At 39.7% G+C, this 13,933-nt stretch overlaps 1 protein-coding gene across 1 annotated transcript; it reads left to right on the top strand.

The window, feature by feature from the left end:
• Positions 1-301: 301 nt before the first annotated feature.
• LOC113069639 (uncharacterized) lies at positions 302-10,324 on the top strand. The gene is made up of 3 exons (XM_026242803.1): positions 302-708; positions 952-1,208; positions 10,007-10,324. The coding sequence occupies exons 1-3, from the start codon at positions 387-389 to the stop codon at positions 10,322-10,324; spliced, it is 897 nt and encodes a 298-aa protein (XP_026098588.1). The 5' UTR covers positions 302-386.
• The last annotated feature ends 3,609 nt before the right edge of the window (positions 10,325-13,933 follow it).

Here is a 13,933-nt window from a genome sequence, read left to right as displayed (position 1 = left end):
AGGGCTACAATTTTAAGGACAAGCTTGTGGCACAGACCTATGATGGGGCTGCTGTCATGGCTTCAGATCTCAATGGTCTGCAGGCCAAAGTGAAAGCAATAGCCCCCAGTGCAATGTTTGTGCATTGCTATGCACACCGACTGAATCTGGTGCTGTCACAGGGGGCTAAATGCTTGCCTGAGTGCAGATTTTTTTTTGCATCACTCTCTGGATTTGCCACATTTTTTTCAAAATCCACAAAGAGGACATCTTTTCTGGAGTCTGCAGGCTGTTCAAGGTTGCCCAGAAACGCTCGATGGAATTTCACATCACGGATAGTGAGCACTGTGGCAAACAATTATGATGGCCTCCTGCAGACATTTGAGAACATCATTGCAGATACAACAATGGATGATGATACACTGGATTGTGCCAAAGGCTTTGTGAGGAAACTGGAGGATTTTGAGTTTGTGTTCATGTTGTACACATATGAACAAATCTGCTCTGAGACTAATGTGGTCTTTGATATTGTCCAGCAGAGGGCGATGGATGTTCTTTACTGCAAGAACAGAATTGAATCTCTTCTTGCATTTGTCAAAGAGAAGAGGTCAGAGGGGGCTTTCCAAGCCATTTATGCCAAAACAGCAGATCTCACATCAGACCCACGAGATGAGCCCATGAGAAAGCGCCGTCTGACCCAATTGCAGGATCCCCAAGTGCGATACAGAAATCTGTACATGGCCATCCTTGATAACATCATGGAGCAGATTCCTCAAAGTTTTTCAAATTTGGAAAGCATGCTCTTCTTAGAATTAGTCAATCCATGGAAATTTGATGACATGAGACAGGTATTTCCAGAGGAGGCCTTCCAAAGTGTCCTGAAAAGTTATGGCCATCACTTTGATTCAGGAAGACTGAGGTCAGAACTTCAAGTCCTGTATTCAGATCAGGACTTGCAGGGTAACAGGGGACAGCTGTGTGATTACTTGGTGTTCCTTAAAGACATGGAGTTGGACAGTGCAATGCCTCAGCTTTACAAACTGTTCTCATTAGTGGCAACAATTGGAGCTACATCTGCAGGTGTAGAAAGGAGCTTCTCCTGTTTAAAGCGACTCAAGTCCTACACCCGAAACACAATGGGTCAAGGCCGTTTAAGCAGCCTAGCTCTGCTGGCCATTGAGAGGACACTGGTCAAGTCACTTGAAAAGACTCCTAGTTGGTACGACAGTGTCACAGACCATTTTCTTGAAAAGGAACGTAGGGCAGAATTTACTTTTAAATAAATAGATAATTTTATGATGTAGGTCGAAAATGAGCTTCCCCTCTCTGACAGACCAGTAGCCGCCACTGCTGTAATTTTATACTGTCACCATGTTCTGTCTTTCCTAATCTGATTCCTTTAAAACAGCTTCTCATCTGATTTCAATTTCGTGATGATTAATCTTTAGTGATGATTAACTAGGCAGGTGTGGTTTCACTTCAGCTTTACTCGCGTCCTGCTTTTTTTATGTAATCACATTTGGTTCAATAATAATGAACGTAACTTTATAAAACTGAAGGCAACTTTTTCAGAAACTATCAAACATATGCCATTACAAAAGAAGTACATAAAATACTTAATTAGTAATACAAATCACCGTGAGAGCTTTCCAATATGTGCGCCACTGAGTGACGTCTGTACTTCCCTGTCAGAGAGCACCTGTCGGTCAAAAGCTCGCTATCCAATCAGAGATCACTGTTAGCCCCGCCCCCATGAGAGATTTGCGTCAAAACACCAAACGAAAAACTGCGACGCAAAAGCAAAATCTGTGGCAATGCATTCAGAATCCAGGATTAGCGAAAACAAATCTTTGAAAAACATTAACAAAGAATGAAGCATATTTGAAGAGCCTGTTAAATTTGTTGGACTGGGCTAATTTTTTTCATTTTCATTGTTTTTCTTCTTTTGTAATGGCATATGTTTGATAGTTTCTGAAAAAGTTAAGTTCAATTTTATAAAGTTACGTTCATTATTTTTGAACCAAATGCAATTCCATACTTTTTTGCCCATTTTCGATTATCCGGGATTGAAGCACAGTGAGGATGGTCAGCTCTGCCGACTTAAGGCTTAAAAAATGCTCTAGAAACCTATAGTGATGTCACAAACTATGTTTTTTTATAGTTTATGGGCGTTTAGGTGTAGAGTTCTGGCATCTGCTGGTTAGAAATTAAAGTTTTTGAGAGAAAAAAGTGTAATGGCCATATGTATCGAGCAGAGGCACATAGAGATCCACTCATTTTTCTGGAAGTGGCTAACTGCACATCACAACTTTTCTGATACACACTCACCAGCCACTTTATTAGGACCAAAATCTCTGAGGAATGTTTCCAACACCTTGTTGAATCTATGCCATGAAGAATTAAGGCAGTTCTGAAGGCAAATGGGGGTCCATCCTAATAAAGTGGCCAGTGAGTGTATATTTTGTAAATATATATTGAAACTAAAATACAGAAATGCCACACAAGTTGTCACCAAAACTTGATTGCAGGCACATATTTTTTCAATCTAAAAAAAAAAAAGAAAAAGTGAATATAGACAGAAAATGTAGAAAAGTCACAAAATCTACTGAGATGAAGGGAACCATTTTTTAAACCAAGTAAAAGTTGACTGATGTCATATTGACACTAGGGACAGATTGAGAGTTAACCCTTCCCCCCATTTTATTTAATATTAAATAACATATGCGGTATCATCAAATTTGAATTGGAATTATCTGTTTCATTTTTAGTTTTTGCTGCTGGAAAAACAGAAAGGCTGGAACAACAAATTCAGGATGCTGATCTACTGCAGACAAGAGTTACATATTGCCCTCAAGACTGAAAACAATCAGGTAAATGATATGTAAGTGATAATGGGAATCAGTAGGTTTGGAGTGGGTCAGAACACATTGGAGATTGCCTTCAAATCATTGATAGAGACTGTGCTGACCTAAATTATAAGCAGAAAAATAATCTGGAAGATGTCAATAATATTGCTAGTAAATCATCTGCAGACCACAGAGCATATTGTGTGAGAGAAGTCCCTATACTGGAGAAAATGTCAAATTGATTGGTGACTTTGACCTTTGTTACCTTTTATAGCTCACCGTTCGTGACCACGCACGTTGTGACGACCCCAAAACCTGTATATTATATCCAGATGTGGAAATCAGCATATGTGAAATTCCAATGTTGACCTGTGCCCTTTTAATCATCTCCATGTTTACAATATTAAAAAAAAAAAAAAAACTTGTTTTTTAACTTTCAGTCAGGACCACTTCCGTCACATATATTTATGACAATTATAATTGCATACAGTTAGTGTTGGCGGTATGGTTATGTTCTGGGCAACACTCCACACACCTGTCCATGCAGCCATGCTTGGAGAGAGCGGGGAGGGCAGCAAGACAAACCCCCCTGGGGTACAGAACAGAACCATTATAGCATATATAATTACAATAAAAAATTACATGAGTTGTAAACAAAATGTGATAGAGACTGCTTCCAATAAAGACACTGTAAAGAAAGAACAAAGTTAGATCGGATTACAGGTTCAGGTGGAGCTGGGGTTGGAGGAGGGAGTTGATTGCAAGCAGCAATGCGATGGAAGAGACACTGAAGAATGGGAATTTAAATAGACCACATGTCATATAATAATTAATAATAATAATTCCTTACATTTATATAGTGCTTTTCTAGGCACTCAAAGCGCTTTACATAGACAGGGGGTATCTCCTCATCCACCACCAGTGTGCAGCATCCACCTGGATGATGCGACGGCAGCCATATTGCGCCTGAACGCCCACCACACACTAGCTTACTGATGGAGAGGAGATGGAGTGTTGAAGCCAATCAGTGGATATGGGGATTGTTAGGAGGCCATGATGGTCAGAGGCCACAACTCTACTCTTTTCGAAAGACATCCTGGGATTTTTAATGACCACAGAGAGTCAGGACCTCGGTTTAACGTCTCATCCGAAGGACGGTGCTCGTTGACAGTATAGCGTCCCCATCACTACACTGGGGCGCTAGGACCCACACAAACCACAGGGTGAGCACCCCCTGCTGGCCTCACTAGCACCTCTTACAGCAGCAACCTAGCTTTCTCAGGAGGTCTCCCATCCAGGTACTGAACAGGCTCAGCCCTGCTTAGCTTCAGTGGGAAACCGGTCTTGGGCTCCAGGGTGATATGGCTGCCGGCTTAATATGGATTGGTACACGTCAGGAACAGCTGACTGTCAGCTGATGCAAGCGTGACTAACGTGGCCTGACTGAACTAACGCGATGCTCAATTTTTGTGTCATGTGTTTTGTGTTTGTCTCTCTCTCTCTGGGATGCAAAAAAGAAGGATGTCATGATGGACAATATCAAAACAAGTAACACATTTTAACAGAACACAAGGGTCTATCACAATGTGTGTGTGTGTGTGCACCCACAGCTGATGACCTTATAAAAAGGTTTTATATAAAATATGTACAGTAACATGACTAATAATGAATTGGGAATAAAACAATAAAAACATTTACACTTGTTTTAGGAGTTGCTGTTTATATTTGTTCTTTCAACACTAGTACCGCCAGAGGTCACTGTATACCTTAAACCGGCAACGGGTAAATTTTAACCATGATTATTACTGTATAACTGTATTTATGTGGTTAAATAACATATTTAACTGTATTATGCTACTGTCTTCACAAATAAGTGTCCTGAGTCATGAAATGATTATGTCTAATCATCAACTATATTTTTTATCCTGTTGTTTTATGTTAAAGACTTTTTAACGCAGGCTACACTAGTTGATGTGACATACAGCCATAATGGTCAGTAGCCTAAGCTAAAAAAAAAAAGAGAAGAAGCCTGCATTGACTAAGGATAGTAGAAGGTAGTAGCCTAAATATTTGGGTGGTGTTATATTTTTATAAAATGTCATTAATCAGTATATTAAGATAACACATGCTATTTGAATTACTAAAATTTCATATAGATAAAATATTGAGCAATAATAATTCACCACACTGCATAGGACAAATTCAAGTGCACAGCTTCACCTAAATATTTATTAATTTGTTTAGTTATATAATTTTTTATTTGAATAAGAGAACAACACGATTAAACTTTGGTTAATCAATTATTTTTTATCATTATATCATATAGTTTAGATCAGATTTTTATTTTATTTTTTCTTCAGCAAACGGCCAGACTAGAATAGCAACACAGTAGCAAGCAATTAAAGATATGGCAAAACAAAATTAAATAATTAAACCAAAGTTAGAGTAATGTTAGGCTAAAACATGTAAATATGATATCTAGGACCAGGCCTGGCTCCAGAATCAAATTACTGAGGCTGCTTCTTAAATTAGGGAGGGTGCTCTGACTGTAAATACACACACACACACACACACACACACACACACATTTTAGTGTTAAACATTTCTGAGTTGATCATAAGTTTTAAACAAACTCCATAGACGTAATTAGACTCCGCCCACGCATTTCCAATCATTGCTGGTAAAACTCCATGAAGATGCCGCCATTATCCTCGTGTGGCTTTGACAGGTAAGTAAAATTAAATCATACTTTTACATTTATGATTGGTGCTCATTCAGTAGTAGAATGTACATTATAATGTGCTATGGAGCACTGTGCATAAAAATATATTAAAATGTGGAAGCGAACGCACACAGAGCCTAAGTTATATAAGTTAATGTACATCGTGGCCACGGTTTACTACACTCGTGTGTTTCGATTGATCTAAAACAAGGACTCAAATTATTACAGTGTGGCCTCTAATTAATTAAAATGAATTCATAAAATGAACAATCTTTTACAAAGCCTCGTTTATTGCCACAATTGGTATCGTCGATGTAATTAGCTTCGTTAGCTAGCTACTAAAGCGATGTAACACTTTATAAAGAAATGGTTTTACAAGCTTAAAGCGATGCAATATATATATATATATATATATATATATATATATATATATATATATATATATATATATATATATATATATATAATAGATGCGTGATTAAATAATCGGCACTGATTCACTCTTAAAACAGATGTGTTAAAAACAACACAACCTGTGTTATATCTTAACACACCTGTGTGTCTAGTTAAGGACAACACATTTTGTGTTACTTTTAACTCAACCAGTGTGTTATTCTTCTTAACACAGGGAGTGTGTTAAAATATTTAACACACTAATGTGTCATAAATCACACAATTTGTGTCATAAATGTGCTATTTGACCAGTTATAATGAATGCAAAACAGAAAAAGCTTTTAAAAAAATATTTATTAAAACTTAACTGCTACATTTTCACAACGTCAACATTCATGTCATTTGAATTTCATAAAGACATTTTTAAACAATTTTATATTTTGGATTTACAAAAAGGTTTTCTTTGTAGGAAATCATGTGAAAAGGTTTTACATCAGCAGCATTGCTTAAATTAATCACTTTCCCAGGAAACATTTTTCCAAACTCAGTGTCAAGCTACAACACGGGATTACACAACTACAACACTACTGGGTTTCCTCATTATGTTCACAAAATATTGAGTCTTTTCGAGTCAAGTTTTTTCGAGTCATGCAGTTTTAACTTTTTTTTGTATATATAAATTGCATAGATGAATTTCTCACCATAAGAATAGTATTGTGCGCTAACAAAGTAAAAAAAAAACATTTTGAACTCATGTGAATATTATTACTATGTATATGCAAGTCATAACCTAGTTATGAGTATTACTCCTAACACTAGGGCTGTGAGGTCGAGTCTCGGGCTGGCAATACAAAGACTGAGGAGCCCTTGAGCAAGGCACTGTACCTCCAAACTGCTCCCCGGGGTCCACAGCATAAATGGCTGCCCATTGCTCCAGGTGTGTGTTCACAGTGGGTGTGTGTGTTCACTGCTACGTGTGTGTGTGCACTTTAGATGGGTTAAATGCAGAGCACGAATTCTGAGTATGGGTCACCATACTGTACGTGGCTGTATGTCACTGCACTTTCACTTGCAAGTCCTCCGTGAACATACATTCTTTGATGACTTGGACTGGCTGTATCTACATCCAATTTTTCATCAAATGTACAACAACAAATGTAACAAGTAGAAGTACAATAATAAAGATACTAAATAAAATGTAACTGCATTATGTTATGCACAAAAAGGTTAAAGTGAAAAAATTAAATCATTTAAATCATTTATATGAAGCATTCTATGGTGGATGATCATATAATATATACAAAGTTAAACAATCCCAAACTAGTAAAGTGTCTTTACTATTGAAGTGTTAATATGAGTTTTCATTAGCTACCATTATGTACCATGCCGATGAAAACAAAATGTGTAGATAAATACTGTACTACTTTACAGTACAAAATTGAAAAGCAATATTAATATTTAATGCTTAAGAAAAGCACAATAATACAGGAATCTGTATGCATGACACACAGGCCACTTATTATTAGTTATGTTACTGAAAAAGGTAAATTACTTACCAATGCATGTGATCCAAATTGCTTATTTGCATATCAAATGTTGGGTTTGACTTCATGCAGTTTCACGTCAAAAGTGATTTTATTTTTACTCATTTAAAATAACTAAGAGTTTGATTAAAATCTTATCAATTCTGTGTATTGTGTGGTTACCTCATTTCTGTATTTGCCTTTACATATACTGTAATGTTCTATAGAATGGATTTTTGTTTTGTTTTTTTGCTTGCATCATAAAGATATATGTATTCAAATCAGTAATTTATTGTGAAGCAAGAAAGGGTGTCAAATTAAAAAATATTTTTTATCTTTTTTTTTCAGTCATTGAGATTTTGCTTGCCACCTGATGCAAAAGTTACAGGTGCATATCAATAAATTAAAATGTCGTGGAAAAGTCAATTTCAGTAATTCAACTCAAATTGTGAACTCCTGTATTAAATAAATTCAATGCACATATACTGAAGTAGTTTAAGTGTATGGTTCTTTTAATTGTGATGATTTTGGCTCATATTTAACAAAAACCCACCAATTCACTATCTCAACAAAACAGAATACTTCGTAAGACCAATAATAATAATAATAATAATAATAATAATAAATAATTTTTAGTGAATTGGTGTACTTCTAGAAAGTGTGTTCATTTACTGTACATGTACTCAATACTTGGTAGGGTTTTTGCTTCTTTTGCTTTAATTATTGCCTCAATTCGGCGTGGCATGGAGGTGATCAGTTTGAGTCACTGCTAAGGTGGTATGGAAGCCCAGGTTTCTTTGATAGCCAGTTATTTATATATTTTGCTGCAGTGTGTCAGTAGGAAATATTAGTTTACATTTCCAAACATTCATTCTGCCATTCATTTTAATAATAATATAGTGAGATTTTTTTAATGCAAATACAGTCTTACAACAGCCTTTGCTCCACATGGAAATCTGATCTCACCGAATCGGTCTGTTATTAAATGAATAAATCCTATAATCCGTATTTATGTCCCCACTGGATGCAAGGAATGGCTAGTTTGTAATGGGTTTTATTGTTTTTGTCTTGTCAGTTCTGACTAGGACACGCATCACAGTTTGGTGAGGGGTGTAACATTTCCGTCACATGCTTGAAGCATTCAGCCAATCACAAAGTACTGGATAGCTGGTCAATCTGAGCACACCTTGCTTCTCAAACCAATGAGCTTTGTAAAAATAGATGTGTTTCAGAGGGGTGGAGCATAGAGAAGAAACGTAATGTACATTATGTGGAAAATAATGTGTTTTTTGATCAATCTGTTTTTTTATTTTTATTTTTTTTTACTGGATAAACACATTTCATTAAACTAAATACACAAAACAATTTTCTTTTTAGCAAAGTCATATGACGCCTTTAATTTTTAGAGGCCGTAGGGAACACCAAGACATACAGCGTTGTCGTTCAGACCAGGGGTCTGAAACATTCAATGTCAAAAGGGCCATTTTGACCCATTTCCCACCATATAAAATTAATGTGGAGCCACAAAATATTTGTTCCCCAAATAAACATAACACTGCATATAGTTAAAGTGTTATATTCAGTTATTTTACAGGGCAAGGGAGTAGCAATCATTTCAGTAGTGAGGGGGGCAGAAATGTCAAATGTAATAATAATAATAACAATAATAATAGGACTAATAATATTTATGTATGTATGTCTAAATGAAAATCTTTTACTTTTAAAAGGCTAAGAGATAAAATACTCTGCTGGACAATAACCAATAACCATTTGTCTTATTTTTTATATATATATTTTACTAATGACATTTTTATGGTTATGATTGTATTAATCCATCAATCAGTATAATAGTTTATATACTACAATACTTTTTTCCCCATTTTTATCACAAAATAAGGCAGAAAATATATTTTAAAGCTTCTGTACTGTAATTAATGCTATGACAATTACCACTGTATCATTCATATAAAAGACTTGGCTGATAGATATCACGATGTAGGGGACGCAGAAAGTGTTAAACAACTTTACTCAACAGGTTTTGAATACTTTGTAGTGTGTTCTGCAATGTAGGGACTGACTGGTGAGGGTGTCCAAACTCGTCCTGGAGGGCCAGTGTCCTGAAGAGTTTATCTCCAACCCCAGTTAAACACACCTAAACCAGCTAATCAAGCTCATACTAGGCATACTAAAAATGTAAAGGCAAGTGTGTTGAGGCAAGTTGGATATAAACTCTGGACAGAGTCTGGGCACCTTGTAACATTTCCCACAAGCCTTTGTCCCATTCATCAATGTTAACTGCACACCTGGTATTGCACTCAGACCCTCGTTTTCACCTGTCCATATAAACCAGCCTGTCTCATTCTGTTTCAGGAGTCCTTGTTTTCCGTCACCCGGTTTTCTTGCATTCCCTTGTGTTTTCTAGTTTCTTGTTTCCAGAATGATTTTGTGTTATGAACTCGTGCCTGTTTTTGGATTATGATTTTTGGATTACACATTAAAACACTGCTACTGGATCTCTCGCTTCCTGTGTTCAATCATTACAGAAGGACTCCATCATGCTCAGATCCAGCGGTGTGGGACTTCGTGTCCGTTCCCCAGCGAGTGTGGAGGAGCGGAGGGCGAGGTTCCAAAACCTAGCCACCCTCCGTCAAAAAGAAAGTGAGGTGGGTGGCTTGGCGCAAATGTTCTGGACCATGGCGGTAGGAATGGGGTATAATGATTTGGCCCTGAAAGACTTATTCATCGCCTGTCTGGATAACCCTGTGCCGGAATGGGAAATGAATGAGCTGGAGATCTTGGCTTTTTGGGGGTTCATCGGTCTCAATGGGATACCCCAGCCACACCTGTCTCTCCCAGTGTGATGGCCGACTCTAGACCAGTGCCTCCAGACAAGATGGCCGACAGCCCAGCACCACTGCACAAGGTGGTCGCCAGCCCAGCACCACTGCACAAGGTGGTCGCCAGCCCAGCACCACTGCACAAGATGGCCGCCAGCCCAGAGCCATTGCACAAGATGGCCGTCGGCCCAGTGCCTCTGAACAAGATGACAGCCACAGGTGACCCTCCAGAGTCGAGTCAGGTCCCCGTTGACCCTCCAGAGTCGAGTCAGGTCACCATTTACACTCATGAGTCAAGCACTACCACGGTTAGACCTCAGAAGTCAAGTCACCAATGATCTTCATGGGCAAGGTCAAGTCACCGGTGTTCTTCATGGGCAAGGTCAAGTCACCGTTGATCTTCATGAGCAAGGGCAAATCACTGTTGATCTTCATGAGCAAGTTCAAGTCACCGTTGATCCTCATGAGCAAAGTCAACTCACCGTTGATGTTCCTGAGTCCAGTCAAGTTACCATTGATCTTCCTGAATGAAGTCATGTCTCAGTTGATCTTCCTGAACCCAGTCAAATCACCACGGATCTACCAGAGCCTCTTCACGTCTCTGCTAAACTACCAGAGCCTCTCCACGTCTCTGCTATACTACCAGAGCCTCTCCATGTCTCTGCTGAACTACCATAGCCTCTCCACGTCTCTGCTGAACTACCAGAGCCTCTCCACGTCTCTGCTGAACTACCAGATCCTCTCCACGTCTCTGCTGAACTACCAGAGCCTCTCCACGTCTCTGCTGGACTTCCAGAGCCTCGTCACGTCTCTGCGGAACTTCCAGAGCCTCATCATGTCTCAGCCGAACTTCCAGAGGCTCATCACGTCTCAGCCGAACTTCCTGAGTGCTCGACTTATCCTAGGGCCACGGAGGCCACCCTTAATCTGTTCATGTTCTCTATTTCAGGCTTACCTAACCAGACTTGCTCTCCTGTGCCAACGATCCCACTGTGGTGGTCTTCTGCACCGCCCTGGTGGGCTTCTGTCTTGACTGCATGGCTGTGGTGCTCTTCTGTGCCACCCTGGTGGGCTTCTGTCTCGACCGCATGGCTCCAGTTCCACCTGCTCCACCCTGGATTCCTGCCCTATCGGCTCTGCCCTGGGCCCCTGAACTTTATTTTCCCTCCTGAACTTTTTTTTTTTTTTTTTTTTTTCTCTGTTTCCCTCTATGGACCTGGCCCTCTGTCCCTCCCCCTGGTCCTCCGCCGGTCCACCTCCCTCCTGGTCTCCTTGTGGTTGTTTTGTTTTTTCACTTCCTGTCTCTGTTTCCCGCTATGGACCTGGCCCACCGTCCCTCCCTCTTATCCTCCACCAGCCCACCTCCCTCCTGGGGCCCGTTCTTCATACATCGTTTATTACACCCGAGATCAAATGACGCATCCAAGATGATATCATCATGCTAATCATGATCCGGCTAATTGGGTTCTTCGAACACACCTGTTGTGTATGATTAGTATCGCTGGATTGAGTTATCTGAGATAATTGCGCATTCATTTGTTGGCTTAAAAGGGGATATGTATCGATACTCAAAACCATGATCAGCAGTGCAGCAATTGGCTGGTGGCAAGACAGCAATGTAATGATTTCATATAATTTTAAATGACACCTGACAAAAATACTTGACAAATTACTGGACTTTTATAAGGAAACAGCCAAGCAAACAAAACTACATAAATGTTATAATAGATACATGAGACAAATAATAGATACATGTTTTTATTTTATTAGAATTTTTTTCATGATTCCCATTTATTTAGATTCACAATTTATAATAGTTGTGCAATCTTAAAATTTTTATTTCAATGTAGAAATGATTGTGGCGAGTGGGGCCGAAACCCGGGAGAAGGAGGGACGCGCTGCTGAAGATCCCTCGCCGCTGTGGTGAATCCGTGGTGCCCTCGAGCAGGCAAAGTATGTGCCGCCATGGACGCTTGAGGCGGTGGGCTGGAGCGAGTTGCCGGGGACGGGCGAGCTCGCTGCCGGCCGCCCACGATATGGAGGGGCGGCTGCCGTCCGTGAGGGAGCGGAGGAGTCAGCGCCGTTCGCCAGGGGGCCGGAGCCTACCGCCTCCGTGATGGAATCCGGAGGGGCAGGGAACGGGGGACTCCTGCCGCTGCCCAAAATCGGAGGAGCCGTCGCCGTCCATCGGGCGGCGGAGGAGTGTTGTGCCGTCCGCCGAGGGCCGTCCATTGCCACCGCCAGGCACCGCGGAGGAGATCACCCAGCTGGTGGAGGGCCGAGCAGCAGTGTGTCTGGGTTTTTCCTCTCTCCCCTCTCTCGTCCTTGTTGCTCCTCCTTCCATCTCCTTTTCTCTCGCCTCGTCTGTTCTACCCCCAGGTTCCCGCAGGTCCCCCCCGCCGACAGCAGCTCCGGGATGAACTTCAAAGAACAACATTCAAATCCAGCTAACTGAGTTAGCGACGTACAAACAACAGGCCCCTGGGGCCCGTTCTTCGTATGTCGCTAACTCAGTTAGCTGGATTTGATTGTTGACCATTTGGCGTGATCTTGGATTGTTTGGTTCTTCGAAGCTCATCCCGGAGCTGTTGCTATGACAGCAGCTCCGTTAGCTTAAACCTGCTCGGGAACAGGCTTATTTCATGTAAACAGGATTAGATCGCTTCTTTTCAACCAGAACTGATACTCAAAATATGTCTGCTACCACCGCTACTTTATTACAAGAGTATCGTACTGATCCAGGGACAATCATTTAAAATAATAATCATTAAAAAAATTATTTAAAAATAATATAAAAATGCTGTGTAGTCCATAACAGCCTACTATAGACCACCAGTTTTACTCACTGAACTATTTATTTGTCATAAAAGTATTACTTCATAATTGTATTAGAGTCTTACACACATGCTATACAGATAATAGAGTCGTGCATTATTTTGAGTGATGACTGCTATTATTAGAGTGGCTTGATGGAGCGCAGGAGATGCAGATAACATGATATTGACCCTTGAGAAACTTTCATTAATGCTGACACGTTACAAAACTGTCCAAATATAAAATGAATAGATAATTTTTACATTGAAATAAAAATGTAAAGACTGCACAACTATTATAAATTGCGAATCTAAATAATTGGGAATCATGGAAAAAATTAGCATAAAATAAAAACATGTATCTATTATCTGTTTCATGTATCTATTATAACATTTATGTAGTTTGGTTTGCTTGGCTGTTTCCTTATAAAAGTCCAGAAATTTGTCAAGATTTTCGTCAGGTGTCGTTTTAAATTATATGACGTCATTACATTGCCGTCTTGTCACCAGCCAATCCAGATTATGGTTTCGAGTATCGATACATATCCCCTTTTAAGACAACACATGAACGCGCAATTATCTCAGATAACTCAATCCAGCGATACTAATCATACACAACAGGTGTGTTCGAAGAACCCAATTAGCCAGATCAGGATTAGCACGATGATATCATCTTGGATGCGTCATTTGATCTCGGATGTAATAAGCGACGTACGAAGAACAGGCCCCTGGTCTCTGTGTTCCTTGTTTTTTTTTTTGTGTTCGATGGAGCATTTGGTAGCTGCTCCTTAGAGGAGGGGGTAATGTCACAGTGTCTGGT

Source organism: Carassius auratus, unplaced genomic scaffold (genome assembly GCF_003368295.1).
Source record: "Carassius auratus strain Wakin unplaced genomic scaffold, ASM336829v1 scaf_tig00002013, whole genome shotgun sequence".
NCBI lineage: Eukaryota > Metazoa > Chordata > Actinopteri > Cypriniformes > Cyprinidae > Carassius > Carassius auratus.
The sequence above is the reverse complement of the archived record's forward strand: the minus strand, read 5'-3'. Positions and strand labels throughout refer to the sequence as shown.

What these genes read in the sequence shown, in the direction of transcription:
- LOC113069639 (XM_026242803.1), top strand. Translation starts at nt 387, where the DNA reads ATGGATGATGATACACTGGATTGTGCCAAAGGCTTTGTGAGGAAACTG. An exon ending in TCCCCAAGTGCGATACAGAA is followed by an intron (nt 709 to 951) that starts ATCTGTACATGG and finishes GTAACAGGGGAC; the next exon opens with AGCTGTGTGATTACTTGGTG. An exon ending in CTCCTAGTTGGTACGACAGT is followed by an intron (nt 1,209 to 10,006) that starts GTCACAGACCAT and finishes CAATCATTACAG; the next exon opens with AAGGACTCCATCATGCTCAG.